This window comes from Sardina pilchardus, chromosome 2 (assembly GCF_963854185.1).
Source record: "Sardina pilchardus chromosome 2, fSarPil1.1, whole genome shotgun sequence".
Taxonomy (NCBI): domain Eukaryota; kingdom Metazoa; phylum Chordata; class Actinopteri; order Clupeiformes; family Clupeidae; genus Sardina; species Sardina pilchardus.
The window spans coordinates 30,698,315-30,724,866 of record NC_084995.1 but is presented as its reverse complement, the minus strand read 5'-3'; the positions used below and the strand labels follow the sequence as shown (position 1 = coordinate 30,724,866).

General features: G+C 49.9%; 1 protein-coding gene across 12 annotated transcripts in view; it reads left to right on the top strand.

Moving 5' to 3' along the window:
* Window positions 1-23,051, top strand: part of kmt2cb (lysine (K)-specific methyltransferase 2Cb) — a 73,029-nt gene extending 49,978 nt beyond the window's left edge. For 5 of the 12 annotated variants that reach the window (XM_062526495.1, XM_062526501.1, XM_062526478.1 and 2 more), the window contains 27 exons: window positions 295-368; window positions 777-998; window positions 1,838-3,592; window positions 3,774-4,078; window positions 4,230-5,833; window positions 6,239-6,353; window positions 6,448-6,532; window positions 6,806-6,869; window positions 7,003-7,238; window positions 7,525-9,249; window positions 10,648-10,854; window positions 11,669-11,830; window positions 12,375-12,513; window positions 12,829-12,976; window positions 13,224-13,405; window positions 13,767-13,897; window positions 14,170-14,536; window positions 16,578-16,717; window positions 17,345-17,446; window positions 17,837-19,085; window positions 19,772-19,908; window positions 20,164-20,294; window positions 20,680-20,845; window positions 21,727-21,843; window positions 22,108-22,181; window positions 22,706-22,814; window positions 22,925-23,038. In XM_062526495.1, coding sequence (XP_062382479.1) covers window positions 295-368; window positions 777-998; window positions 1,838-3,592; window positions 3,774-4,078; window positions 4,230-5,833; window positions 6,239-6,353; window positions 6,448-6,532; window positions 6,806-6,869; window positions 7,003-7,238; window positions 7,525-9,249; window positions 10,648-10,854; window positions 11,669-11,830; window positions 12,375-12,513; window positions 12,829-12,976; window positions 13,224-13,405; window positions 13,767-13,897; window positions 14,170-14,536; window positions 16,578-16,717; window positions 17,345-17,446; window positions 17,837-19,085; window positions 19,772-19,908; window positions 20,164-20,294; window positions 20,680-20,845; window positions 21,727-21,843; window positions 22,108-22,181; window positions 22,706-22,814; window positions 22,925-23,017 — 9,839 coding nt within the window. In that variant the 3' untranslated portion in view covers window positions 23,018-23,038. Of the gene's footprint in view, window positions 1-294; window positions 369-776; window positions 999-1,837; window positions 3,593-3,773; window positions 4,079-4,229; window positions 5,834-6,238; window positions 6,354-6,447; window positions 6,533-6,805; window positions 6,870-7,002; window positions 7,239-7,524; window positions 9,250-10,647; window positions 10,855-11,668; window positions 11,831-12,374; window positions 12,514-12,828; window positions 12,977-13,223; window positions 13,406-13,766; window positions 13,898-14,169; window positions 14,537-16,577; window positions 16,718-17,344; window positions 17,447-17,836; window positions 19,086-19,771; window positions 19,909-20,163; window positions 20,295-20,679; window positions 20,846-21,726; window positions 21,844-22,107; window positions 22,182-22,705; window positions 22,815-22,924 lie in introns of all 12 variants that reach the window. The other 7 variants (XM_062526422.1, XM_062526509.1, XM_062526452.1 and 4 more) reach the window with 7 other exon arrangements.
* The last annotated feature ends 3,501 nt before the right edge of the window (window positions 23,052-26,552 follow it).

Here is a 26,552-nt window from a genome sequence, read left to right as displayed (position 1 = left end):
AATTGGGTTAAATGCAGAGAACTGAATTTCCCTCACTGGATCAAAAAAGTATATATTCTATTCTATTCTATTCATTATGTGCCCCACACCTTAGTAGACCGATGAGCAGCTAAGCCTGATGTCTTTTGATTGGATTTTTCATTTTGTAAGAAAACATAAAACAACTAATAAACATCAGGTGTCAATGGATCAGATCAAAATGGCTGTGAATCACCCCTGGATCGTTGTGAATATAAACCAGTTTCGTTAGTTACGTTTTATTCATCTGTGTCTCCCTCTATGTTTGCGCTGCAGATTGGTCTACGAGAGTCAAACAAATTGCAAAACTCTGGAGAAAAGCCAGTTCACAGGACAGAGCCCCATATGTGGTAAGTAGAATCCCTCAAGTGCGGTCTCAGTGAGTGTCTTTTCCTTGTAAACCTCTGCTGTTGAACTCACTCATTTAGGCTGGGGAGATAAAAAGCCTTACCCAGATAAGCCGCTGTAATTAAATAAACCATATCCTAGATCTATTTAAACAGGTTGCAGTGAAAGCACAGAGTTCAGAGTCTCCTCCCTGCACTTTTAATTAAATTCTCCGAAAGTACAAATACAGGAGGACCCGCTCTTAATTAATAATGAACTTTGGTGTAATCATTTCAAAAGGACTCCTCAGTACCACTTTACTCCCATCCATTTCTGTTCAAAGCAACAAAAAATCCAAATGCCTCATCTGACGTCGCCTCAGTCGGCAATTTGACTGACTGACTCACTCTCTCTCTCTCTCTGATTTCCAGCAAAAAGCCAGGGACAACCGAGCAGCGCTGCGCATCAACAAAGTCCAGATGTCCAATGAGCCTGTGAAGAGGCCACACGCCCAGCAGCCGGTGCAGCTGCCCCAGCCCCCGGAGGTGTTCGACCCCGCCATCCCGCCGCTGGACACAGAGCTGCTCTTCAAGGACCCGCTCAAGCACAAGGAGTCCGAGCAGGAGCAGGAGTGGAAGCTCAGACAGGTGAGAGTATGTCCCCGCTTTAAATACTTCCTTATTTTTTTTTTTATCAAGTTTGACATTCATTATGGAAAATGGATTCAAAACTTTGGCTTCTAGAAAGACTGACTAGGGCTAGCCCTGTGACAAAGAGTTTTGAGCCATCACGGTGTGCTTTGCAAGGTATCAAGTTTTGATGTGTTCGATAATACAACGTTTTATGTGACAGACTTGATGTATGTTGACATTGTGCTGGCTCTTTTGAGGTTTTTTCCCCCGAAATCTGATTGGACAGCCTGTCATCTCCATGTACATTTGGGTAGCAGTGGCACCGAGTCAGTTTATATTCTCTGTGTCACCTGAATGACCCTGCGGTCCCATAAACGGGATAAAACTCTGAGACTTGCGATAGGCACTCAAGTTTATAGACAGAGTTAGCCACTTTAATTGGAAGTCCTTGGGTGACTGGGCTTTTTTAATAAACTTGGCGAGGCGAATTCTGAGTGTCTCATTTTCAAGAGCCAGGCAAACACTGGCGCTGAAAGAAAGTCTGCCCGAATCAAAGCATGAAATCATCAATAGATGGAATTGAACTGGCTGAGACATCAGACAGAAGCTGTGATGTGCACCCAAACACAGCACAGCTGCTCTCGCCGTTTGCCAAAAGCCAATACAGTCCGCTGAAAAGGTGAATGAGTGCGAAAGATTTTTTATCCGAAGGTTTGTGGGTGTGTCGTTGCATAAGATGTCAGTCAGTCTTTCTAATTGTATTCTCAATGGCGTCTTGTATCTGAAAATATCCATCTATTATATCCATTAATTCTTCCCCTTTCAATAATATATACTTCATCTGCCCTTTCTTACACCAGCAATTGAGACAGAAGAGCAAGCAGCAAGCGAAGATCGAAGCCACCCAGAAGCTGGAGCAAGTCAAGAACGAGCAGCTGCAGCAGCAGCAGCAACAGCAGCAGCAGACCGGCGGCGACGGGGAAAACTCTGGCGGCCAGAGCCCGCTGTCCCAGTCCAGCAGCGACAACCTGTCGCCCATGCAGCAGTCCAAGAGCACCTTCTCCCGACCGACCCCTCACATCGCGTCCAAGGACGACATCTTCCTGCGTCCGCAGCTGCCCCCTCCGTCGGCCGGTGGCCAGGGCTCGTCCTCCCAGCCTCAGTCGCCGCAGATGTTCTCCCCTGGCTCGTCTGGGTCGAGGCCGTCGTCTCCCGGCGACCCTTACGCCAAGATGGTGGGCACGCCAAGGCCACCGCCCATGGGTACGAGCGCGCAGCGCAGGGGTTCTGTTGAGTCGGGGAAGTCGCCCAGGTCTCTTTCAGAGGAGAGAGGCAAGCATGAACCCTTTGGGTCTCCGACGTCACTGAGCAGCGATCCCTATGCCAAACCTCCGGACACCCCCAGGCCTGTAACCTCTGGAGACCCCTTCCTGAAGCCCATGGGCCCCCCGAGGGCCAGCCCCTCTATGGAGGGGAGGCACATGATGGGCTCCCCGGGTCACGATCCGTTCTCCAGACCCGCACAGCGCAAGGAGGCCTACCAGCGAGGCGCCCAGAATAGGATGATCCTCTCCGACCCGTACTCGCGCCCCTTGCTCACGCCCATCCCAGGGAGCAACGAGTCGGGCTCTGTCCAGCTCTTCAAAGCCCCCATGCCACCCGGTCAAGCCCAGGACCCATACGGAGGAATGCACCCCGGGCAGCGTCGGCCGAGCGGGGACCCGTTCGAAAGGCTGGATGACCCGTATGCCCAACCCCCGCTCACTCCGCGGCCTGGCATGGGCCAGGAGTTTGCCAACCCCCAAAGGCCTTCCCGTCAGCCCCACCAGTTCTCCCAGCCTGGCCCAGTAATGAGACAATCTGCCCAGAACCCATATGTTCACGCACCCCCTACCCCTCGACCTGATTACAGCCAGTATGACCCCTACTCCCAACCTCCAGGCACGCCTCGGCCCATGTCTGACCCATATGCTCTCCCTCCAGGCACACCTAGGCCACATGACCAGTATAGCCCCTCCTCAGACCCATACTCCCACCCGCCCACCACTCCCCGCCCAGGCCCCAGGCTCTCGCCATCCCTGGCCGTGGATCCTTACGCCCAGCAACCAGGGACTCCGCACCCAGGGATGGGCGACAGGTTCCCCAAGTCCCCTGGCTGCCAGAGGAACCCTGATCCTTATGCTCAGCCTCCTGGCACACCGAGACCCATGCCCATGGGAGGGCCCCAGCAGATGCTGAATGACCCGTATGCCCAGGCCCCGGGCACCCCGCGCCCCGGGGCAAGACCAGGCCACATGGTCAATCAAGATCCTTTCTCTCCACCTCAGGCCAGGGCCCAGGAGGCGTTCGCTCACCCGATGACACCCAAGCATCCTGGAATGCACGATGAAAGTATAGTTCTGCCGTCCATCCCACCGAACCAGACTCCCGTCCACGACCCGTTTGAGCAGGCGCCCATGACGCCTCGCCCGCAAGTCGAGAAGGAAACACAGGGAATGGTGGGGCACGTTCTCAACCCCATGGCCACTGGGCAGATGCCTCACCCTGCACAATTCTCCGCACCACCCGAAGCTCAAAGTGTTTCACTGATGGAGGCGGAGGAGAGGATGAGACAGGTTTGATTTTTTTTTTACATGCATTTTTTTTTGGATTTTTATATGCATTGTGTTTCATTAAATCACTGGATGGTTGTATATTGTAAAAGATGCATTTAAATGTTGAGATGAAATTCTAAAACTGAATGTTAAACCGTAACATTCTATATTATTTACCATGCATTTGTTTTTGACTCCACAGCGTCAGAGAATCAGAGAGCTTATCCTGAAACAGCAGCAGCAGAAGGGTGCCAATCGACAGGAGAAGGGGCCCCAGGAGAACCCCATGTCCATGGCCCCAGGAACCCCACAGCACTGGAGTCAGGGGGGACCAGGGCCACAGGTGGAGATCTTCAACCGACCTCCACCGCCATACCCTGGCCCAGGGCCAGTGAGAGGCCCCATGAGGTTTCCTGGACCCTTCCCAGGTGACCAGCATGGTCCGATTGCCATGGAGGGGCAGTTTCCAGATGGCAGTAACATGGGCATAAGGCAACACATGCAGAGGTGGGTCAGCAGAATGCCAAATGTTGGAGATGGTTTTTAATGTAATTAATAATGGATGAATGTTTTCCATACTATCTATTATTTGTTCTTAGCCGTTTAAATATTAATGCTCTGAAAAATCCATGCTAAAAGAAATGTCTCAACTCAACAGATTTGGGTTTCCTGGTGGACAAGGGCCACATGGGCCTCTCAGACCTCCACACCCAATGCAGGAGGCCATGATGGATGCTCACCCGCAGATGAGGAGGTCCATCTCCGTTGAACTTGGGAAGCCATTCGGTGGCCCTCCCATGGGCCCCCAGCACTTCCCCCCTCGGGGAATGCCAGTGCAGCAGCACAACATCATGGGTCAGCCTTTCATTGAGCTGAGACACAGAGCCCCAGAAAGCAGGTTTCGACTCCCGTTTGGGCCTGCCGGCATGCAGGGCGGCCCCATGGACCCCCTTGCCCAACAGCACAGGCTACCAGGGTTCAATGTCAGGCAGCAGATGGGATTCCCACCTAATCAAGGTCCCAGGCTCATGGAAGGAACCATGATGAATCAACACCAAGGATCTGCTCCTCAGATGCAGATGTCCTCCAGCATGGACAACCTGAACCAGTCACTTGGCTTACCAGGGCCTGGTGGTCTTCAGCAGCCGCCCCTTATGAGGTCCATGAGTCAACCGGCCTCAAGTGAATCGTCCCACATTGCGCCAGTGAATCTTTTCCCTGTGGCTCCCACTGAGCATACAGATGAAATTCCGATGTCCAGCACTGAAGGAGAGAAGCTGGATGCTGACGAGTCAGCTGTGAAAGACTTGGAGGATGTTGAGGTCAAAGATTTGGTTGACGCAGATCTGGAAAACCTCAACCTAGATCCGGAAGATGGTAAAGACTTGGATCTGGAAACAAATGACTTGCACCTTGATGATTTCCTGACATCTGGAAAATTTGACATCATAGCTTACACTGAAACTGACTTGGATCTTGATGTCAAGAAGGACATGTTCAATGAGGATCTGGACCTCAGTGATCCTATAGAGGACCACAATGAGACCTCTGATCCACAGAAAGCACTTTCAGAGAAGAGGAATGGCGGTTCTGCCGGTGCCTCGACAAAAGGACAGTCAGACAATATACTGGAGGCACCTACGGGTAAAATTAAACAGGAACCTTGTACTAGTCAGAGCTTGAAAGAGGAGTCTGACATTAAGACAGAACCCAACACTAGTTTGTCTCAACCTCTGGGCTTGACTGCCTCTGGGGATATCAAGGGCTCAGACCTTTCTCAGCCAACAGCATCTCAGCTCTCCCAGTCAGTGAGTGTCCCTGACTCCACACCTGTGCTGTCCAGTCTACTGGTCAAGGAGAAGCCAGGTGAAATGTCTCTCAAGCAAGTGGATGCCGCTTCTGCTGTTCAGAACAACCCAGAAGTGTCCAGCTCGAACGTTCTCAATCAAAGCAACTATCCACAGCAAGACTTGAATCCCACCCTGGCTTTGGAACAGGCCATGGGCTCTACCCATGGAGAGACTGCAATGGGAAACCCCAGCCAGATCCAAGGGCAGGCTGCAGACCAGGCCTTTGGGCTGGATCAGGATGCGATGCTTGCTGATGATCAAGCAGGCTCCAGCCATAGGCCCCTGTTGCTGGAGGAACAGCCCCTCTTGCTGCAGGACTTGCTTGACCAGGAGAGACAGGAACAACAGCAGCAGAGACAGATGCAGGCCATGATAAGACAACGCTCGAGTGACTCGTTCTTTCCAAATATAGGCAAGTCCTGTTGCAGATATTATCAGTATTGTCTCTCCATTAACAATGGGCCTCATGCAGCAATATTCTCAAGTTTTCTCTTATTTTTTCCAAAGAGAGCACTTGCTCTGCTGTTCTAAATGATAAATGCCACTTGATCATAAAATGGCTTGGGTTTGGGATCTCTATGTATAACTGCGGGAGTTCTCCTTTAAGAGAAAAGCGAAAATAAGAAAATGTTAGGGGAATCCCAAAAATGAATGCGTGCTAGCTAAATTAAAACAAAATCGAATACAGTATACTGTATAAACAATGAGAGAGAATCTGTTTGTTTAATTTGTTGCACAAGGTCCAATGTATCACAACACAGGTAATGACAACTATTCATATATAAAGCCTATTTTAATAATTCACTTACTTCTGCAGATTTTGATGCAATCACAGACCCTATTATGAAAGCTAAAATGGTCGCACTGAAAGGTATCAACAAAGTCATGGTTCAGAACAACATGGGGATGACGCCCATGACTGTCATGAACAGGTAAGGAGTGGAGTACATGGAATATTATTTTTTAGCATCAGGGTGCTGAATCCATCGACCAATCATAATACGAGACCCTTTTTTTCCCTTGTAGGCTTCCACAGGCCGTTCAGCAGGCACAGGGGCCTCCGTGGCCTGAAGGTGCTCCAGTGGCCCCTCAGGTTCCTGTACAAGTTCAGGTACAGTACCGTAATTTCCTGACTATTAGCCGCGGCTTATACATTGATTTTGCAAAATGTGTTCAGCTATGAGGTCAATACAGGGAGGCAGTTAATATGGTGTTAATATGGTTTTGTTTCTTTTAACTTGCATAAAACACTGTCCTGCGGCTTATACACAATACGGCTTATATTCGGGAAATTACTGTATGGGCACATCAGACAGATGTCAGCAAAGACTGCTCCATACCAGCTCCAATCTAATACTCATCATTTTTCTTTTTCATGATTTAGGATGCCAAACCGGCACCTCATATGGCTAGGCCCAACCCCCCGGCTATTGCCCCAGGATTTTCAAGTAAGTCACTGATCTGGAGAAACTTGTCACTGTACCAAACCGATTACAAGTTAGAAGGTGATTCTTCATCTTCCAAACCAGATACTACCTACTCGCGTTACAGCTCACTAATCCTCCCCCTTCTTCCTGCCAGATGACGCGCAGCAGAAGGCTCAGTACGAGGAGTGGCTGAGGGAGACCCAGCAGCTGCTACAGATGCAGCAGAAGTTCCTGGAGGAGCAGATCGGAGCCCACCGCAAGTCCAAGAAGGCCCTTTCGGCCAAGCAGAGGACCGCCAAAAAGGCCGGCCGCGAGTTCCCCGAGGACGACGCGGAGCAGCTGAAGCATGTGACCGAGCAGCAGGGTGTGGTGCAGAAGCAGTTAGAGCAGGTAATGCAGGGATAACAAATCACTCACACTAAAAGGTTTTAAGAGCAATAAAATGTTAAGTGTATAGTACTGCTGATACATTTGGAGTTGCTCACACTTTAACATCTAGACAAGGGCTTTCAGTTAGTCAGTTTTGATCTTCTGTAGTTCTCTGATAGTGTACATCTCCTACTCTACTTCTAGCATGAAACACTGCATGAAGTGCATTTATATCTCTGACATTTAAGTGTGTCTTGTTTGCTTTTATGGTTTTGACGTGTGGTCCCCTGTGTCTCTTCCAAAATAGATCCGTAAGCAACAGAAGGAGCATGCAGAACTGATTGAAGAGTACAGAGTGAAACAGCAGCAGCAGCAGCAATGCAACATGCAGCCACCAATGATGCCCGGCTTGCCAGGTATGCACGGCCCCCCTGCCATCATGCCCGTCCGTCCTCCCATGAGCCAGCAAATGATTGGCCCATTGCCCCAGATGCCACCGATGCCACCGATGCCAGTCCACCCAGGTCAGCCTGGCCCTGCTCGCCCTCCCAACATGCCACCAGGCTGGCGTCCTGGCGGCCCCATGCCCATGCCCGGTCCTATGCCAGGCCCTATGCCCATGGCAGGCCCTAGGATGCCACCCATGATGCCAGTCCAGGGCCCCATGATGCCAGTCCAGGGCCCCATGATGCCAGTCCAGGGCCCCATGCCGCAGCCCCCCCAGGTCATGCCAGCCGCGGCCCCTGCCCCTCAGACGGGCGGCGAGTCCCCTCACGTGAACTTCGACGACACCAACCCGTTCAGCGAGGGCTTCCAGGAGCGCGAGCGCAAGGAGCGGCTCCGCGAGCAGCAGGAGCGCCAGCGCGTGCAGCTGATGAAGGAGGTGGAGCGGCAGCGGGCGCTGAAGCAGCGCATGGAGATGGAGATGCAGCAGCAGCAGCAGGCGCTCATGAGTCCAGAGGGCCTCCTCAAGCCCCCGATGGGCCCCGTGCCCATGCCCATGTTCAACCAGGAGATGCCCCACGACTTCCTGCAGGCCCCGAAGCCTCCGCAGCCCCAGCACCCTGGCCAGATGTTCCCCCAGCAGCAAGGTCATCCGCCTGGGCTCAGCGGGGAATCTCCTGGCGCCTTCATGGGCAACGGGCCGTTCCCGCAAGACATGGCACCCGGATTTTGGCCAGACAATCCCGGTATGGAGGCGGGCAACTTTGCCCCAGGTCAACCCAGACCACCCAGATTTGGGCCCAACATGATGCCTCACAACGCGGGCAAATCCCATCCCTTCGGGCCGGATTCCTCTTTGCCTCTTCCGCCAAACTTCCCGGGCTCAGGCCCGTCGCTGATCCAGCTCTACTCCAACATCATCCCCGAGGAGAAGGGCAAGAAGAAGAGGAACCGCAAGAAGAAGAAGGACGACGACGCCGGCTCTCTGAACGCTCCGTCCACACCGCACTCCGACCTCGCCGCCCCGCTCACGCCCTGCGTCTCGGACACGTCCTCCACCCCGACGCGGCTCTCGCTGCACCACGGCGAGCAGGACATGTGCGAGTCGTCCCAGCCCGGCTCTTCGACGCCCGGCTCAGCCACCAGTCAGCCTCCCTCCGAACTGGAGAGGCAGCTCTCTGGAGGCAGCTGCGGAGGCGGAGGCGGCGGCGGCGGTGGCTCCTTCTCGCTCCTAGAAGGCCACTCCAACATGACGTCTGGTCAGCTGGATCGGATCCTCAGCAACATCAAGCTGGAGCAGGTGGAGGGCGCCAGCGAGTGCCACGGACCCCGCGCTCACGACATGGAGCACATGGGCAGGGTGAAGATGGAGGCGGAGAAAGAGGGCACCTCCCCCCACGCGGCTGGCCTGAGTCCAGCGCACAGCTCCAAGGGCGAGATGAGCAACGAGCTCCTCAAGCACCTGCTCAAGCACAAGCGGACGCCGCCGGCCGCCATGCCGCACCAGAGGTCAGAGGACAGCCTGCGCTCCGAGGAGGACATGGACAGCAAGAACTTCCTCCGGCAGAACTCCCTGGACAGCAACGGGGTGAGTAGAGAGCAGGCTTCACTCAAGTTATAATACTTTTTAGAGTGCTGACCAAAGTATGAGCTATAATGGAAGCGCACGTCTATTTTGTACCTAAATATTTCCGCCTTGTAAAAGCAGGTGTTAAATGCGGTTTGTGGTTAAATGCATCAATAAGAGAACCTTTCAAAGACAACAGAATCGCTAATTAGAACACCAGTTTCTTTGCACTACATCAAAAGCAACCTTAACTTTAGTTGGCCTTTTGAATGTGTTACTTTCACTTTCATGTCATCCACTTAAACTTTCCTACTTGCTAGATTTGACCAATCCTCCATAGCCAACATGCTGAAGTAGGCCTAGTTTGAGTAGAACTACTGCTCTTCATTATCTTCCTGCTTGTTGACATCATGTATTGTATTATTTCATGATCGCTAAATGTTTGATTCCTTTTAATGTTGTCATCAGTTAACATTCAACTGCGCTTCTGATTGAAGTGTTATTCAGTTGTTAACCTTCATAAATTGCGGTAGAAGGCAGAGAGAGGCACTGTTTACCTGTTGAAGTCCAGGTTTGATAAATACGACGTTAGCATGCGGTTTCTGAGTGTTGGCCATGGCGCCAATAATACTATGTTTGCAAATGTACGTTACATGTGGCCCATGTGTATATATATGGCTACTGAGTGTGATCATTTTTAAGAAATTATTTATCATTTTGTAGATAATTTTTTGTAGTTTCTATGCTCCAGTTGAGTTCCCTGAGTGGATGGAGTTAGAAGGTGATGTGAACAAACTAGTGGCCTACAGAAACTGGTGCTCTGGAAAGGGAGAGAGGCATGACATATGAACGAGAACAGGACACAGTATGACATCGTTCTGCTGGAGAGGAACAGTAATGCTGTGGCTGGAGGTGGGAGTGGAACTGAAAAAAAAAGCACATCTTACACAGAACTCTAGTGTAAACTCTCCAAAAGGAAAGTGCGTAGTAGGAATGATGTATTTGCTTCCATTACATAGACTCCTTGATAAAGTGATTGTTTAAGTTGCATTTTTGAGTGCAAATCTGGTTCCAGACCAGCTGGAGAGAGCATCTCATTTTGAGCCTAAGAAGCTCTGGCTGGTGATGGCTCCGTAGAGGCATAGGCAGATAGGTCAAACGCTGAATGGCTCGGTGACATTTACAAAGACGACTTGCCTGGATGCCATTCTTGGCACCTTTCCTCCCGTCCTTTGAAAGGACGATTTCATGTCCCATTTCAGCATGAAAAGAGCGCTTTCCACCCCGTGACCCATCCCTCAGAGGCACATCTGAGAGCCGAGGGCCCCTCGGTGTGAGTGGCATGGGGGCTCCGTGCGTCTGCACATATCTCACTTGTGTTCTAACCTCTCTCCTCCGCTCCGCTCCTCTCCTCTCCAGACGGTCTCGGACAGCCAGATGTCTGGGCATCCGGAATTTGCCGGCGCCTCGCTGGCCGGCGAGCAGCCCAAGCGGAAACAGCGGAACAAGAGAGGACCCAAGGGCGGCGAGCGCCCGGCGCCACGCTCCAAGAAGAGGAGGAAGGAGGAGGAGGAGAGGAAGGCCGCCGCTGCCGCCTCTGACCCTGCCGTGACCCACTTGAAACAGGTAAGGAGATGACCGCACTGCCCGACACGGCGCTCACCTCACCCGAACAGCGGGGTGTGTGAACAGTGTGCCTCATCGTTAGCATGGCCTAGTCATTACCACCCTGTATGAGATACAATAGAGACAATACATAGATACTGTAGATGTTAAAGTGGATCAGCAACAATCTCCAAGAATCCTATGGCGCGCCATATGGACTCACAGTAGTACTTTTATTATGAATTATTAGCCATTTGAATGATGGGTAATTAAGACACCCAGCACCCCCCAGTGCCCCCCAGTGCCCAACGTCTGTGTGAGATCCACATCATCAGTTTCACCAGTTTGCCAGAGCAGTGCTGCTTTGTACAAAAAAACAATTTGTGTGATGCGATATGATGGCAGCATGAGTGTGACTGTATCCATCAGCAAAAACAGTAATTTTTTTAAGCCCTGTAGCTATGTTTTTAAACCGTGTCCACTTTCTGCGAATTTGCGGTCATCATTCTGCCTAATTCACGATCACTAATCCAGTTTTGATGGCTTTGTCTTCTGTCAAAACTAAGCTGCGCTTATCCTTCTAAGTAATCTCTTCTGTTACTTTTTTTAATTGCAAAATAATCTGGCAAAGTGAAGATAATTGGTTTTATGGGGCTTAACATGTGGTGGGATTAAAAATTCAATTTAAGTTTAATAATAAAAATCCTATACAGAGAAATTGTCGGGGATGGCGTGTATGTGTGTAGTGTACACAGCGATGCGTAAGAACTCCATAATACTGTACACTAGTGTGTCTCTCTCTCTGCTCTAAACACAAGTCCTCTACATTCCACAGCTCTCTCTGTTGCCCCTGATGGAGCCCTTGATTGGGGTGAACTATGCCCACTTCGTGCCCTATGGCAGCGGGCAGCTGGACGGGGAGAACCGCCTGTCCGGCTCCTTTGGCAGCGCCTCTCTGGACGGCGTGTCTGACTACTACTCCCAGCTCATCTACAAGGTGAGAGAGGCGACCTATAAAATAAATGTTTGTACTTTCTAACATTTTATTCCTGGTTATTATTACTTTTGAATGCTTCAAGATACTTCAAGAGAAGACCCGCTTAAGAACTAATTATTGTCATTTTTTTCACTGAACATTTGGTAAGCCTCTCAACAACAGCAAAAAAAAAAAAAAACCTAAATGTCACAGAAAATGCCAAGTAGTCATCCACTTGACACCCGTAGTCATTTAGCCCATGACGTCAGCAGCTGGAGAGGTGGGCAGGTCTGCCGCGGTGGAAGTGAGGTGGGGGTGAGGCGCTGGAGAGGGATAAGCAGGTCCCCACTGCAGTGGAAGTGAGGTGGGGGAGGGGGAGGCAGGTCTGGAGAGAGGTAGTCAGGTCTGCTGCTGTAGAAGTGAGGGGGGGGTGAGGCGCTGGAGAGAGGTAGGCAGCTCCGCTGCTGTGGAGGTGAGGTGGGGGTGAGGCGCTGGAGAGCTGCCTGGCTGTCGCGTCTCTCCAGGAGATGACTCACCGCCGCCTGGCCTTGTTTTGTCTCCGCAGCAGAACAACTTGAGCAACCCGCCCACTCCGCCGGCCTCGCTGCCCCCGACGCCGCCTCCGGTGGCGCGGCAGAAGATCCTCAACGGCTTCGCCACCACCGAGGAGCTGGCCAGCAAGACGGTCATGGGAGGCCACGACGGTAAGGGCCCAGGGCCTGGACGAGCTGCAGAGCCACAGCTCAATTAACACAGAGACTGCCCAACACTTGTGCTTAATTATTGTTCTCATGTATTAATGTTATTGATTTTATAATGCTGATTTCATTAAATGGAATAATGCAATAGACTGAAAGACATTCACAATGTGTTAGCTTTAAAGCTAGATTATGCATAAATGTTAAGCCACAAGTATTGATTCAAATATGCATAAGTGAATAAAGCCAAATGGCTGGTTGTGTAGTGGTGAGGGGGTAGGCAACTAATGGATGAATGTCCTCTGTTGTTCCCTATGGCAGTGACTAAAGGCCTGCTGCCCAGGTCCATGCACGTCCAGCTGAAGGCTGAAGAGGAGCTGCTGGCCAGGGCGCTGTCCCAGGGGCCGAAGACCGTGGACGTGCCAGCCTCTCTCCCCACTCCTCCGCACAACAACCAGGAGGAGCTCAGGTGAGCCCAGGGCCGTTTACGGCTCCCTGCAGCTAGTGTGAGGGGGCGGTGTTTGGCACTGTGAGGCATGCCGTGTTTCATTTGCTAGCCCCTCAAATGACCTTTCTGTCTGCCTTCTGGTTTTATTTCTTATTCACTCTATTGCTCAAAATCCCCCCTCCTTCTCTCTCTCCTTCTCTCTCTCTCTCTCTCTCCTTCTCTCTCTCTCTCTCCCTCCCTCTCTCTCCATCTTGGCGTGGGGCCCCAGCAGAGGCCAGGAGCACTGTGAGGACCGAGACTCTCCAGACAGCTTCGTCCCCTCCTCGTCCCCTGAGAGTGTGGTGGGCATGGAGGTCAGCCGCTACCCTGACCTCTCCCTGGTCAAGCAGGAGCGCCCCTCCCCTGCCCAGTCACCGGTCATCCCCCTGCTGCCCAGCTGCAGTGGCAAAGGTACAGCCAGCCTACATTGGTTTAAATGCACTATGAACCGGTCAATGGCCCAGGTGGTGATGGTTTAAATGAAACAAATTTTCAGAACTGTATTGCATTTTCGGGCCTTATGAAATCGCATCGCATTGTATTGAATCGCACCAAATCATTCTGTATTTAAAACGTATCGTTTCTGAATCGTATCGTAGGTTATGCATCTAGATGCATATCATACATATCAAATCGTCCTATAAGGGAGAGATGCACACCCCTAAAAGTAGCCACTGTGACTGTGTGAAGACTAAGGAAGTACATGTGTAATATCATTATGCTTACACAGTGCTGTCTCTCTCTCCCCATGTTGGTTGTCGCTCTTGGCCAGAAGCAGGACTCCTGAACATCAAGAAGGAGCAGCCCTCCATGTTCTACGGGCCGCCCTTTGGGGCTCCGCACAACGGCAGCAACGCAGGGCTCGTTTCCATAGCAATCACCCTCAAACCAGCTGCTGCCGAGGTGAGTTTGTCCTCGCCGGCGTGCTGTAGTGTTGTTGGGGAAGGAAAGAAAGATGGCAGGGAGAGAAAGACGCCTGAAGAGAATCAGGCAGGGTTGTAAGTGTGAGAGGGTAATCGGAGCTATGCTAGAGATCATTTGAAACATCTTAATTGGTATTTACCCTTTAAAGGAGCTTTTTTTTTTAATGTCTGATCAAAGAAAATGTGTGAAATATCTAATGGTATGTCATAGCTGTGCATGACGTGTATGTTGAATGCCCTGCTGTATTGTAGAACATCACAGGGGTGGTGGCAGCCATCGCCGACCTGCTCCGCGTCAAGATCCCCAGCAGCTATGAGGTGAGCAGCGCCCCGGACCGGCCCCTCCACGGCGCCCCCGGTGGCCTCAGGGCGTCTCTGCAGGGCCCAGAGCTGCGCCACCCCTTCATGTTCCACGGCGCTCCGGGCGGCTTCGGAGGCCCTGAGGGGGCAGCGATGCGCTTCATCAGGCCTCCGCCACAGCAGAGGGCCCTGCTCATGCAGCAGCACCTTCACCACCAGCAGCAGCAGCAACAACAACAACAACAACAACAACAACAACAGCAGCAGATGCAGCAGATGCAGCAGATGCAGCAGCAGCCTCAGTTCCCGTCTGACAGAGGTGAGGAAAGCACACGGACACACCAGCATCCCCAGGGTTGTGAAGTGCACCCCAGCGGAAACTCACTAGACATGTTCCGCTCGCAGTTCAAAGCCTAAAGTAGGGTTCAGACCAAAGATTCCCGACGAGACGAGACGCGACGTTCTAAAACCTTCCGACTGCGACTCAACGTGTTTAATGCTCTGCGACGGCTTGCAACTACGTGCAACTTCTAATTCACACCGCTGCAACTCAGTCTCGTCACGTCGGGAATCTTGGGTTTGAATTGGGCTTAATGTTCACAGCATTGTTGTCATGACTACTTACAGTACCATGGTGCCACAAGAGAGGTAAATTAAACATTTCTTTAGATGAGACAAGCCCAATAACAAGCTTTTCATTTTGAGCGATTGCTGAGGGACCATCACATTATCCTTCTTGAGCGGTTTTGACGATCTCTCGGCTAACTCTAGGATGATGCTCACGATGACAGTAATGAGGATGGGGCGCCTTGTCATCGTCTGGATGTGGCTAATCAGGCCCCCCAGCCCAGCTGGACGCTCTATTGATTTTTGTATCACCGATACAATCCTTTGAAACTCACAAGACGGACTAATGATTCTGACCCGTGCCCTTATTTTTACAAACCACCATTTATCACTGTCCGATACGGCTGTAGCCTAATTAACACCATCAGCTTGCCCCCCCCCCCCCCCCCAAATAGGTCAATAGGAGATATGGGCAATTCTCAGTTGCTTTTCATCTCTTTCAATGAGCAATATGAGTCTGAATTCGTTTATTATAAACAAAAGAATACTTGTTTCTGTTGTCACAGTTCGAAGTCATCCCCCCCCCCCTTGTTTCCATGCACTGCACTCGGCTTTTAAAACTCTAGCTACCGCCCTGCACACACATTTATGCATGCACACACACTTAAGCACACACAGACACACACACACACACACACACACACACAAAGGGGAGAGTGAGAGGAAGAGAGATCAGTCACACTAATGTACTCATACACATAGTGAGTGGCAGGAGTAGGGGATGAACAGAAATTGATATATGGTTATGGATGTATGGATAAGGATATGAAATTGTCCATATAAATGGAACATTTTTGCAGATTTTATATTACTTGGTTTAAAAAATGTAAAATTTGTGGACATGTCAGATTGACCTTGTTAACTGTGGCAACCCCATGCAAAGCAACTCCAGACACAGATGAATAGAGTGGTTTTCAATTTCCAGAATATCAAGACACAAAAGTTATATGCCTACTAAAAGTCAAAAGCAATTGCAGCCTTTAGACGATAATAATACAAGTCAGAGGCCACTGCAGCGTGGAGACAGTTCAAACTTATTTTCAATACCAGCCATTCAAAGCACTCCTAACTACTTCATTCTCCAGCCATCTCAGATTGTTATTTACTCTCAATAGCATTCCGTCTACTAACAATTACTACATAGCATGAGGTCAAAGTCGTTTCCTTTTTAAGTTTCTGCAACATGAAAAGCCACAGAAAAACTCAGATGAAATATTTGGACCTGGACAGTTCCACTCGGTGGCCCTCATAAAAGCAACCCAGAGACCGTAGCCAATCCCTTCAACCCCTTCTCCACCTAATGTCCATTAGTGCGTTTGTGCTTATGGGGGGGTCCTCGGTTTTTTTGTGCTCAGTATTTTCAAAACTCTGTATACGACTCTACTAACAACCCAATACACCTAATATGCACTTTCTTTCTTCTACGTCCTTCTCCTTCAACCATTATCTCATTTGCACTAGTTGCACCGCACAAGCTCTTGAATTTCTGCATCTCATCCTCTGGTAGTCTTGTGGTGTTTTTAGTATTTATTGTTATCCCAAGGTCTTCTTTGCTCATGCCCCCAGTGCTCGGTGAAATAAAGATCTTTGTGAAAACTTGCTGGATTTCTCCAATAAATGAATGAATGTAATGGTTTCTGAATGTAAAGCACATGTACTGTGCTTTAGTTGGTTCTGTAATATCACAGGCTGAGTGCAGCAGAGAGATAACCTGTTGCCCGGTTGTGTTCCAGGTGCCGGCGTGTCCAGAGAGAAGTTTCTGAAAGGTCAGGCCAGCCCTGGCTCCAAGCCTCAGTGGTGCCGCCACTGCAAGGTGGTGGTTCTGGGAAGTGGAGTCCGCAAGTCGCCCAAAGACGCCAAACCCACGCAGCAGGTAGTACCACTTCAGAACGCTACCACTACTGATTTTTATACAGTCTTCGTTTGACTTTTTATTGTTTATTTATTTTTTTAATCCGTGTAGTGTCTCTAGTAGTGAGGGGCTGCTGATCAAAGATGCTCTGTAGACGTATTGATTCATTTGAGCTGTTGCTCAGAGGAACAGACGCAAACACACCGACTCTCAGAACGGAGTCAAACACACCCAAGCATGTTGGTGGAAACCCCGGAGGAGCGAGCAGCCTCAGTGCAATTAATGGGTTACATGAGAGAGACTGTGGGGTTAAGGGTGGCCTGTGTGTGTGTGTGTGTGTGTGTATGTAAAGGACGCTCAATTTTCTTTAAAAAAGAAAGCCCCAAACAGTTAATCCCAGTTCATTGCTCAGTCCGTTTGAAGTCTTCTCCCAAAGTGCTGCGAGCATCGATAAAGGATCATGTGCTTGGAGTAGCCTTTGATATCTCCCCACGCAGCCCCTGCCTTTTATAGATGCATTTTGGCTGAGGGATGGCGTAGCATGTCAATGACACCTCTCTCACTCAGACGCGTGCTTGTCCTCTCTGCCCTGCCTCCCTTCCCTTCCCTTCCCTTCCCTTCCCTTCCCTTCGCTCCGTCTCTCCTCAGGACCTCCAGTCCGCTGCGGAGGGCGACGTGGTCTTCTGCAGCCACAGCTGCCTCATCCTGCACTCCGCCTCGTCGCCGGCCAAAGCTCCCGTGGACACCAAGGTCAGTGACCGATCCGGGTGCCTGTGTAGCAGGTGTTTGCTTGTGTGATGTGTGTCTGACCAAGTTGGAGAGTTGTTGGTTGCTTTTGTTGTTTGTTCTTGGTTGCATGTGTTGTCGTTGAGGTCCATGGTGTTGTTCTCCTTGTGTGTGTGTGTGTGTGTGTGGTACATGTTGGAGTGTTTTTCCACTACAAGGGGTCTTCATTAGGAGTTGTGGATGTCGGTGGTGATCTACAGTCTAAAGGATTCTCTCTCCTCTCTCTCTCTCTGTCTCTATCTCTATCTCTCTCTCTCTCTCTCTCTCTCTCTCTCTCTCTCTCTCTCTCTCTCTCTCTCTCTCTCTCTCTCTCTCTCTCTCTCTCTCTCTCTCCTTCTCTCCTCTGTCTCACAGGAGTCGGTGGAGCTGCTCCCTGCGGGCGAGCCCAAGGAGAGTCCCTCCCGAGCGCAGCACCCGTACAGCAACAACATGTCCTCCCTGGACGTGCACTGCCTGGCCCAGCTGCAGCCCAAGCCCTCACCGCCGCCGCCCAGCTCCCCACTGCCCGACCCGCCCAGCCCGGAGAAGCCCGTGAAGGCCGAGCCCGAGCGGCCCGAGATCAAACCGCCCGCCGAGACCCTGAGGGTGACGGTCAAGCTCAAGTCCCGCGGCGCAGACCAGCCGAACCACCACGGCAAGCGGCAGAAGGCCCGGCGCTGGCAACGGTGGAGCGTCCGGCTGCAGCTGACGGTGAAGAAGGAAGGGCACGGCGGGGCGGGCGGCGCGCAGCCGCTGGACGACGAGGCGGAGGTGGACCGGCTGCTGGCCAAGCTGGCCATGCCGCTGCGGCCCAGCCCCTCGCTCCGCGACCGCCGCCGCTGCTGCTTCTGCCACCAGGAGGGCGACGGGCTGACGGACGGGCCGGCGCGCCTCCTCAACCTGGACCTGGACACCTGGGTGCACCTGAACTGCGCGCTGTGGTCCACCGAGGTGTACGAGACGCAGGCGGGCGCGCTCATCAACGTGGAGCTGGCGCTGCGCCGCGGCACCGCCATCCTGTGCGTGTGCTGCCAGCGGCCGGGCGCCACCACCGGCTGCCACCGGCTGCGCTGCGTCAACGTCTACCACTTCACCTGTGCCCTGCAGGCCGGCTGCACCTTCTTCAAGGACAAGACCATGCTGTGCCACGCCCACCGGCCCCGCGGCCAGGGCAGCGGCGGCATCGGCGGCGGCGCCAACGGCTTCGGGGGCGCGCCGGGCGTCTCGGGCGTGCCCGCCGCCGCGCTGAGCGCCGCCGCCCTGCTGGAGCACCAGCTGCGCTGCTTCTCGGTGTTCCGGCGCGTCTACGTGCAGCGCGAGGAGGTGCGGCAGCTGGCCGGCGCCGTGCAGAGGCCCGAGCGCGGGCACACCTTCCGCGTGGGCAGCCTGGTCTTCCACGCCATGGGCCACCTGCTGCCCGCCCAGATGGCCGCCTTCCACTCGGACGCCGCCATCTTCCCCCCGGGCTACGAGGCCAGCCGCCTCTACTGGAGCATGCGCCACGCCAACCGCCGCTGCCGCTACCTGTGCTCGGTGGAGGAGCGCGGCGCCTGGCCCGAGTTCACCATCCGCGTGCAGGAGCCCGGCTACGAGGAGCTGGTGCTCACCGACAGCAGCCCCAAAGGTACGCGGCGCGCCCACCTTTCACAGGTGCCCACAGAGCCGATGTGCCACCACCACAGCTTCAGCGTAGTCCCAGTCTGACAACTCATAACGCCCCCTAGCTGTTCCTCAGGGTGGTGCCACTGTCCTGACTAGAGTTATACAAGATCATGTCCAGTATGAGGAGTGGTGAATGTCTGGCTCTCCAGTCCATGGTAACATTAAATGGCCTATTTTCAAGGCTGCGTGTTGAGATGAGATTGAACACATTGGCTTGTGCTAGTTGCAAATATGCTAGCGTGTCCACGGCACCTCTCCTCGTTGTCAGAGGGAGAATCCCATAATTAGCCTTATGTCGTCTGTGCCCTGTGAGTAATAGTCCGTGTTAGCTGTCTCTTTTCATAGAGCTGTACACCACAGCATGAGATGACAGGACACATGTAATTAGATGACACTGCACATGCTGTTTATAGGTGTGTGTGTGTGTGTGTGCGCGCGTTTGTGTGTGTGTATGCACATGTGTGTGTGTGTGTGTGAGGTATGAGTCTCTGCTCATTTGATACAGTAAGTTAAATTCAATCAAGGAAACAAGTTAACTGATAACACACACCTGTGCCGTTAGTCACTTTGAATAGAACAGTTTTAGAAATGAATAAGTGTGTGTGTGTGTGTGTGTGTGTGTGTGTGTGTGTGTGTGTGTGTTCACAGGAGTCTGGGACAAGGTTCTGTGTCCCGTGGCTGAGCGGAGAGCCGAGTCTGGCACACTGCGCCTGTTTCCTGTCTATCTGAAGGGAGAGGATCTGTTCGGACTCACCGTCACTGCAGTGGCCCGCATCGCCGAATCGGTAACACGCCGCCACACCTTACTTACCAGTGTTCATAGTTAGACCAGAGATCACTTCATTTTAATGTTTTTTTGGATATGATTTATTTGCAGGTCATTACGGTTTATGACACCGAAGCTTTGTACTGTGTATTTGTATATTTGTATTGTTAAGACAGAATGATTAGACTTGGTATGTTTGGCCCCATGCTGTAGGAGCTGAGCTGCCTGTTCACACAAATAGCATGCTGACTGACACCTGTGCTCTGTGTTCTAGCTGCCTGGAGTTCAGGCCTGTAAGGGTTACCGGTTCCGGTTTGGGCGTAACCCGATGCTGGAGCTGCCGCTGGCTATTAACCTGTGTGGCAGTGCTCGCTCTCAACCCCGGAGCAGCCCCCACCATGACAGGTGTGTGTGAGTGTGTGTGAGTGTGTGTGTGAGTGTGTGTGTGTGTGAGTGTGTGTGTGTGTGTGTGTGTGTGTGCTTTTGTCATTTGTCAGTGTGCATCTGTTGTCTGTTGCTTTAGATTTGCGTTTAGCTTAACAAATTGAATTCTATAGTTGTCATTTGATGATGTTTGGAGAGTTTGGTTTATTTGTTGGCCTGATTCAACATCGGGTCCTTAAATTTACAAAAATAAACGTTCACTGATTTGTTGTGTACTTGTCTAATGACCCGTTGGAACATGAGTAATGAGCGAGGTGTGTGTGTGTGTGTGTGTGTGTGTGTGTGTGTGTGTGTGTGTGTGTGTGTGTGTGTGTGTGTGTGTGTGTGTGACCCCCACCCACCACAGGCTCCTGGACGAGAGCACGGCCTGCAGCCGCTCCATCCAGAACTCGGCGCCTCCGGAGGGGGGCACTCCCTACAGCAAGCACTTTGTGCACTCCAAGTCCTCCCAGTACCGCCGGCTGCAGAGCGAGTGGAAGGCCAACGTCTACCTGGCCCAGTCGCGCATCCAGGTGTGCACTCAGTCTCTCACACTCCTCCTTCAGTCCAGTCCCTCCCTTCACCTGTGCACCTGTGTATGAGATAGGCCAGCTCAGGTGGTGATGCTATTAAACACTGTGTTAATCAATTTCATTTTTAATTTAATTTCACTTATAGAGCGCCAAAACATTATACGTCTCATGGTGCTTTACAGAGTGTTAAAACATTCAAAGAGAGCCCATGAGTAACAGGGGCGAGGAAAAAGATACATATAGGAAGAAACCTCGGACAGATCCACGACTCCACATATCCGTCTGACCGCTTATGGTTCAGTCGGAGCATCGGAGTGACCGCAGCAGCGATCCATGTAGTGTGGCTGTGGACGTGTGCTGCGCTGGACGGCGGGGCGGGTTTGTGTTATTGTCATTAGCTGGAGACACGCTGGAGTGGAACAGGGCTCAGGGCCCGGAACAGGGAGCCAGCGGAACCGCAGCTGGCCTCACGGAACTTCCAGTTCTCCGTTCCGCTCATTAAAACAGCATGAGGGCGAAAATGCTCTGCTCACTCAGGCGGAACACACATCTTAATACGCGGCTCTTCCGTTCGCTGATGGACAGAGTCCGAAGCAGCCTCACTCGGTGCTCTATGCTCAGTGAATTTCTGCCACCTGACACGAGAGAGTAGAGGACAATTCAAACAGCGCTATGACAGTCGAGATTTTTTACTGAAAGTCAGCTGGCTTGTGACATTTTGCCATGACCTGTGACTGGCTCATTCCGATGGGTGCTTTTAGACATGTTTTAGAGGCAAGCTGTCTCAAATATGAATGTTTTAATGATCCTTCTGTTGCTCTACACAAAATGCTCACTGACACATTTTCTGTTCTGGTGGTTTTGGACTTTTTTTCGTGCAGGGCTTGGGTCTGTTTGCAGCCAGAGACATTGAAAAGCAGACCATGGTGATTGAGTACCTTGGCCATATCCTGCGTAAAGAGGTGGCCAGCAGAAAGGAGTTCTCGTACAAATGTCAGGTACGTGTTTTGGTCCAACCAGTGATCACATCAGATCCCGTCAGATCCCATGTGAAATCACTTGGCCAGACTTGAAATGTTTTGTCTGTTATACATGATTTTCATCTGATTATGAATTAACATGGCAAAACAAGATGTCTTCATAGTCTTAACTCACTTTGCTGTCAATGTAAATATCACTTTAATTGAATGCAGTTAATCGGTCAGGAAAGTCACACTACCCTTGAAACTAACGCTAACACTCTCCCTCTGACTTGACCTCAGAATCGCGCCGTGTACATGTTCCGCATCGACACTGAGCACGTCCTTGATGCAACGCTCACTGGAGGACTGGCAAGGTAATGGCTTCTCTGTGGACACTTACAAGGCTGCTCAGATCACAGTCTGGTAATACCAAATCACTCCGTGGTCGTAGTATAGAGAGGTTTGATTTTTTTTTTATTGAAAAGAAACCAGCTGTAAGTGGACAAGATGAGTTTTGAAGCTTTTGCCAAGTGAGATTAGATACTGCTTTTCTGGTTAGGATCTGTTATTGTAGTGTGTCTGACAGCGCCTTAGGATGTGAAAGATATATTGCATGTTTTGAGAATCCAACCTTCGTCACAGCAGATAAAAAATGCTTTTAAATTCTATTGAATGCACATTATCTTGTAAGTAGTTTCACATTTGGACTCAGGATGTCTGTGCAAATGGACGGATGGAGTCATCCCAGAACCCTGTCTTTGAAATAGAGATGTGAGAGTTGAAGGGGTTTAACCAATCCTTTTGGGCTCTGTCAGTCTAGTAGGATGATCTTAAATCTTGTTGACTATACTCCCGGTTAAATCTCCTAACGTGTCCGTGTTGCGAAATGCTCGTGCAGGTATATCAACCATTCTTGTGCTCCCAACTGTGTGGCCGAAGTGGTGACATTCGAGCGCGGATACAAGATCATCATCAGCTCCAACCGACGCATCGAGAAGGGAGAAGAGGTGCGTGCCTCGTCCTTGTCCTCATCATACTTTGTGTGCCTCCCTGAGCGTCCATCAGTCTTAGCCACAGTCTTTGCACTCCTAATTTCCTCGCCTGTTTTTCATTGCAGCTCTGCTACGACTACAAGTTCGACCAGGCGGACGACCAGCACAAGATCCCATGCCACTGCGGAGCAGTCAACTGCCGCAAGTGGATAAACTGATGGGCTGATGCGTCGACAGAAAATGGAAGGGGGGGTGGGGGGGGAGAAAAAACACGAATCAACACATGCATTCCTTGCCATAGTTCACAGGCACATTAGTCCCTGTGGAGAACAAGTCCTTCACTGACTAGAGAAGCATTTTCAATGGGGCTCAGACGCGCGCCAGCCTTGAGTGGCGTGCAGAGATTGGTCGAGGTCTTTGTCATAATAAACCACTGAACACAGTCTGCAAGGGAACATTTAAACGGTGGAGCGTCTTGGCAAGGGGCAGCAGCCCTCACTGGTCTCAGAGGAAGACGGTTCAGTGACCCGCATTTGCCATGAGTGCATGTGTATATGTGTGTGTGTGTGTGTGTGGGTGTGTGTGTGTACCAGTTTGTGTGTGCGCTTGTGTGCATATACGCTCTGTGTGTGTGTGTGTGTGTATGTGTGTGTTTCAGGGGGCAGAATTCACCAGCGAATGAGAGGAGAGCACTGTGCCGGCCTTGCCTTATTGGTTGCAAGAGGGGGCAGGCCCTTTAGTTTAATCGTCATAGACCTAGATGTGTACAGTAGGTTTCAAATGTAGACACCACTGAATGGAGAATGTACGGAATGAGCTTCCGCGAAGGGAAAAATTAACTTGCACTAAAAGAAAAACACAAACTCACAAAAAAGAACACATTAAAATACTTGATTCCATGAGTCAGTTTTATCCTAATTTTCTCTCTTTGGTTTGTGTAAGAAAAGAAAGCAGTTTTGTATTTATTGCCGAGTGAATGAATGATGAGTGAATTAATTAATGGAAAAAACTATGTGTTTTAAAAAAAATCATTGCCAAACTGTGGTTACTGTCCGCGGTTTGTAGGAACCCTGTTTCATGTGTACAAAGTGTATAAAAAGAAAAATATAGGAATGATTGACCAAATACTACCTTAACCATATGGATGTTTGGGTGTTCCGTAGGCGTGTTTTGTTTTTTGTCTTTGCAGAATTATTTAATGCGGTTGTCCAATATTGTTTGGAGAGAATATATTATATGGCTATTTTGTACAGAATGTGCAAATAATTTCAAGAATTCACAAGAAAGTATTTTTGTTGTGCTTAGACTTTAGTATGCTAGTGTTTAATTTTCCGTGATTTTCACATGAATTCTGACCACTTGAATAGTCTTTTTATAAATATATATATAAATATATTTGTGGTTTTCATCAAAGATAGTTGGTCATGTGTTACAGTGGGTGACGTCCATCACCAGAATCCCCAATGTGGACTAGATCATGATGGCATCCTTGTCGATCAGGTTTCATTTCTGAATTAGTGAGAACTGTGAATTTTTAATCCACCCAAACCGAATTTTTAATCATGTTTTTAACTTTGTCACAAGTAGAATGCATTATGTTTTGCTCTGGGTTTTTATATGTGTTTTGTACATATTTGTAATATGACATTGATGAGTTTTCGACTATTCAACAAGTCTCAGAAGGAAAACTGGTAGCTGTTTAGGAGTAGTGTGTTTTCCTGAGGGCTAGACACAAAGAAAGCATTTAGTACAGAAACCGTTTGCCAGGAATATGTATGCTTAGTCTTCAGAGATATACTTTTGGACAACTGAATCAAGATGGCATTTCGTTTTATACCCTAACAACCTTAATCCTGTACTCACTTTTCTCAAGCCTCACAAATGAAATATAGGTCTTCAGTTTGAACAGCTTGAAGTTGACAAATTGACAGTCTTGAACTTGTATTGTACAGGGCATGTATTTTTGAACTTGCAAAAGATAAATTGTATATATTTTCTCAATGAACAATTGTAACTAAATTGTTTCATGAATATTTTTCTTGTCTTGTAAAATAATGGTGTTTGCGCAAACCTTTTTTTGGCGTTGTCATGTACAGTAGTCCATAATGTTTTGGGAAATGAAGCCTTTTTGAAGTATGCAGAGTGATATGGGGTTTGGAACTGAATTTAGGAGCATTTACAAAAAAATAAAATATTTTACATCTTAATGCCTTTTGATTAGCATTAATTTGTTCACCACCAATCACATTTGTCTTATTGTGCATGTTTGACTGTCGGTATACACACATTTCAACAATGTATGTAGCATGAACTCTTACCAAAACAAATCTACATTCACACATCCCATGCAGTAATATTTTGCTGAGTTGGGTTAAGGGTTTACAATGAGTTAAAGGGACACTTAACCGATTAGCATTAACCTTTGTATCTTTAGAAAACCAGTCATGTTTTTGAATGGTCATGCATCATTCCCTCAGTTTGCCTTGAGATTGGAGAAATACGGATTTCAATGTTGGACTTCCTGCTTTCAATGATGTAAAAATCATCATTTTACATCATTGAAAGCAGGAAGTCCTATTCATGGGTTTCATTGAAATCCGTATTTCTCCCATCTCAAGGCAAACTGAGGGAATGATGCATGACCATTCAAAAACATGACTGGTTTTCTAAAGATACAAAGCTTAATGCTAATCGGTGAAGTGTCCCTTTAAATGAACAGAGAAGTGTATTAAAAATGTAAGTGCTAAATTATCTAAAGCCTCAGTGTTGCCTCATGCGAGCGCTGCTTCATGGTCAGCCTTTGTGTGCTGTGCTGTGTTTTGTGCTCAGAATGATCGTGATCTCCCGTAAGGGAGGTGCCCACCCCACCTCCCCTGTGCCGCCTCACTGGTGGGTGTGGGTCTGGGGGGTCTCTGGGCAGCTTGCAGTGGTGGGGGGGGGGGGGGGGGCATGAATAATGCAGACAGACGTGGGCAGAGGGAGTGGTTGCTATGTTGGAGGGGTAAGAGGAGAGACTGGCGACTGAATGCTTTTGTGCATCGTCGTGGCAATGCAGCATGTAATGGTTGAGTGGGTCAGCCTCTGTCAAACTGCGCATTTCTGAGAAGCTGGCAGGAACAGGAGTGTCTGTCTCTCAGCCCATCAAACATACTGTAATTGTGTGCCTAAAAAAACAAACAACATAGCTGGCAATTACCTACTAATCAATAAGAACAGTGAAAGTAATACAATTAGTGGGCAGAAGCTGTTTATAACTCTGTGGACTAACCACATCATCTACCTTCCTTTGTCAGATAGATGTCGTTATTTGAGCACAATTGTGCTTAGATTACAGCGTGAGCGCTGACACAGGGGCAACACAACAGGAATTACCAGATAATGGAGGCATATTGAACTTTGACCTTTCACTGAATGACCCCTCTGTGCAATACAAGCTATCTTGTTGGGATGCTGACTGGGCATGTTTCACCACTTCAGTTCTCTCTCTAGAACCACTCGCTTCAGCTCTGCTCATTTTCAAAGTGATCTGAGCTTTCTCTCTTCTCCTCTCTTGCCTACTCTCCTTCAGTGTCTGCTCTGTTCTGTACACTGTATCAGAGCTTCTGCAGTTCATTCCAGCTTTCATTCCTCCATCTGTTTGTCATTTTAACCCACAAATGGACCAGCCTTTTCATTTTCTATGCTATTCTGCAAGTTACTGTGGAATGCAATTAGTTGAGTTCAAAATTATGCCAAATGTATACCTGGTAAGTA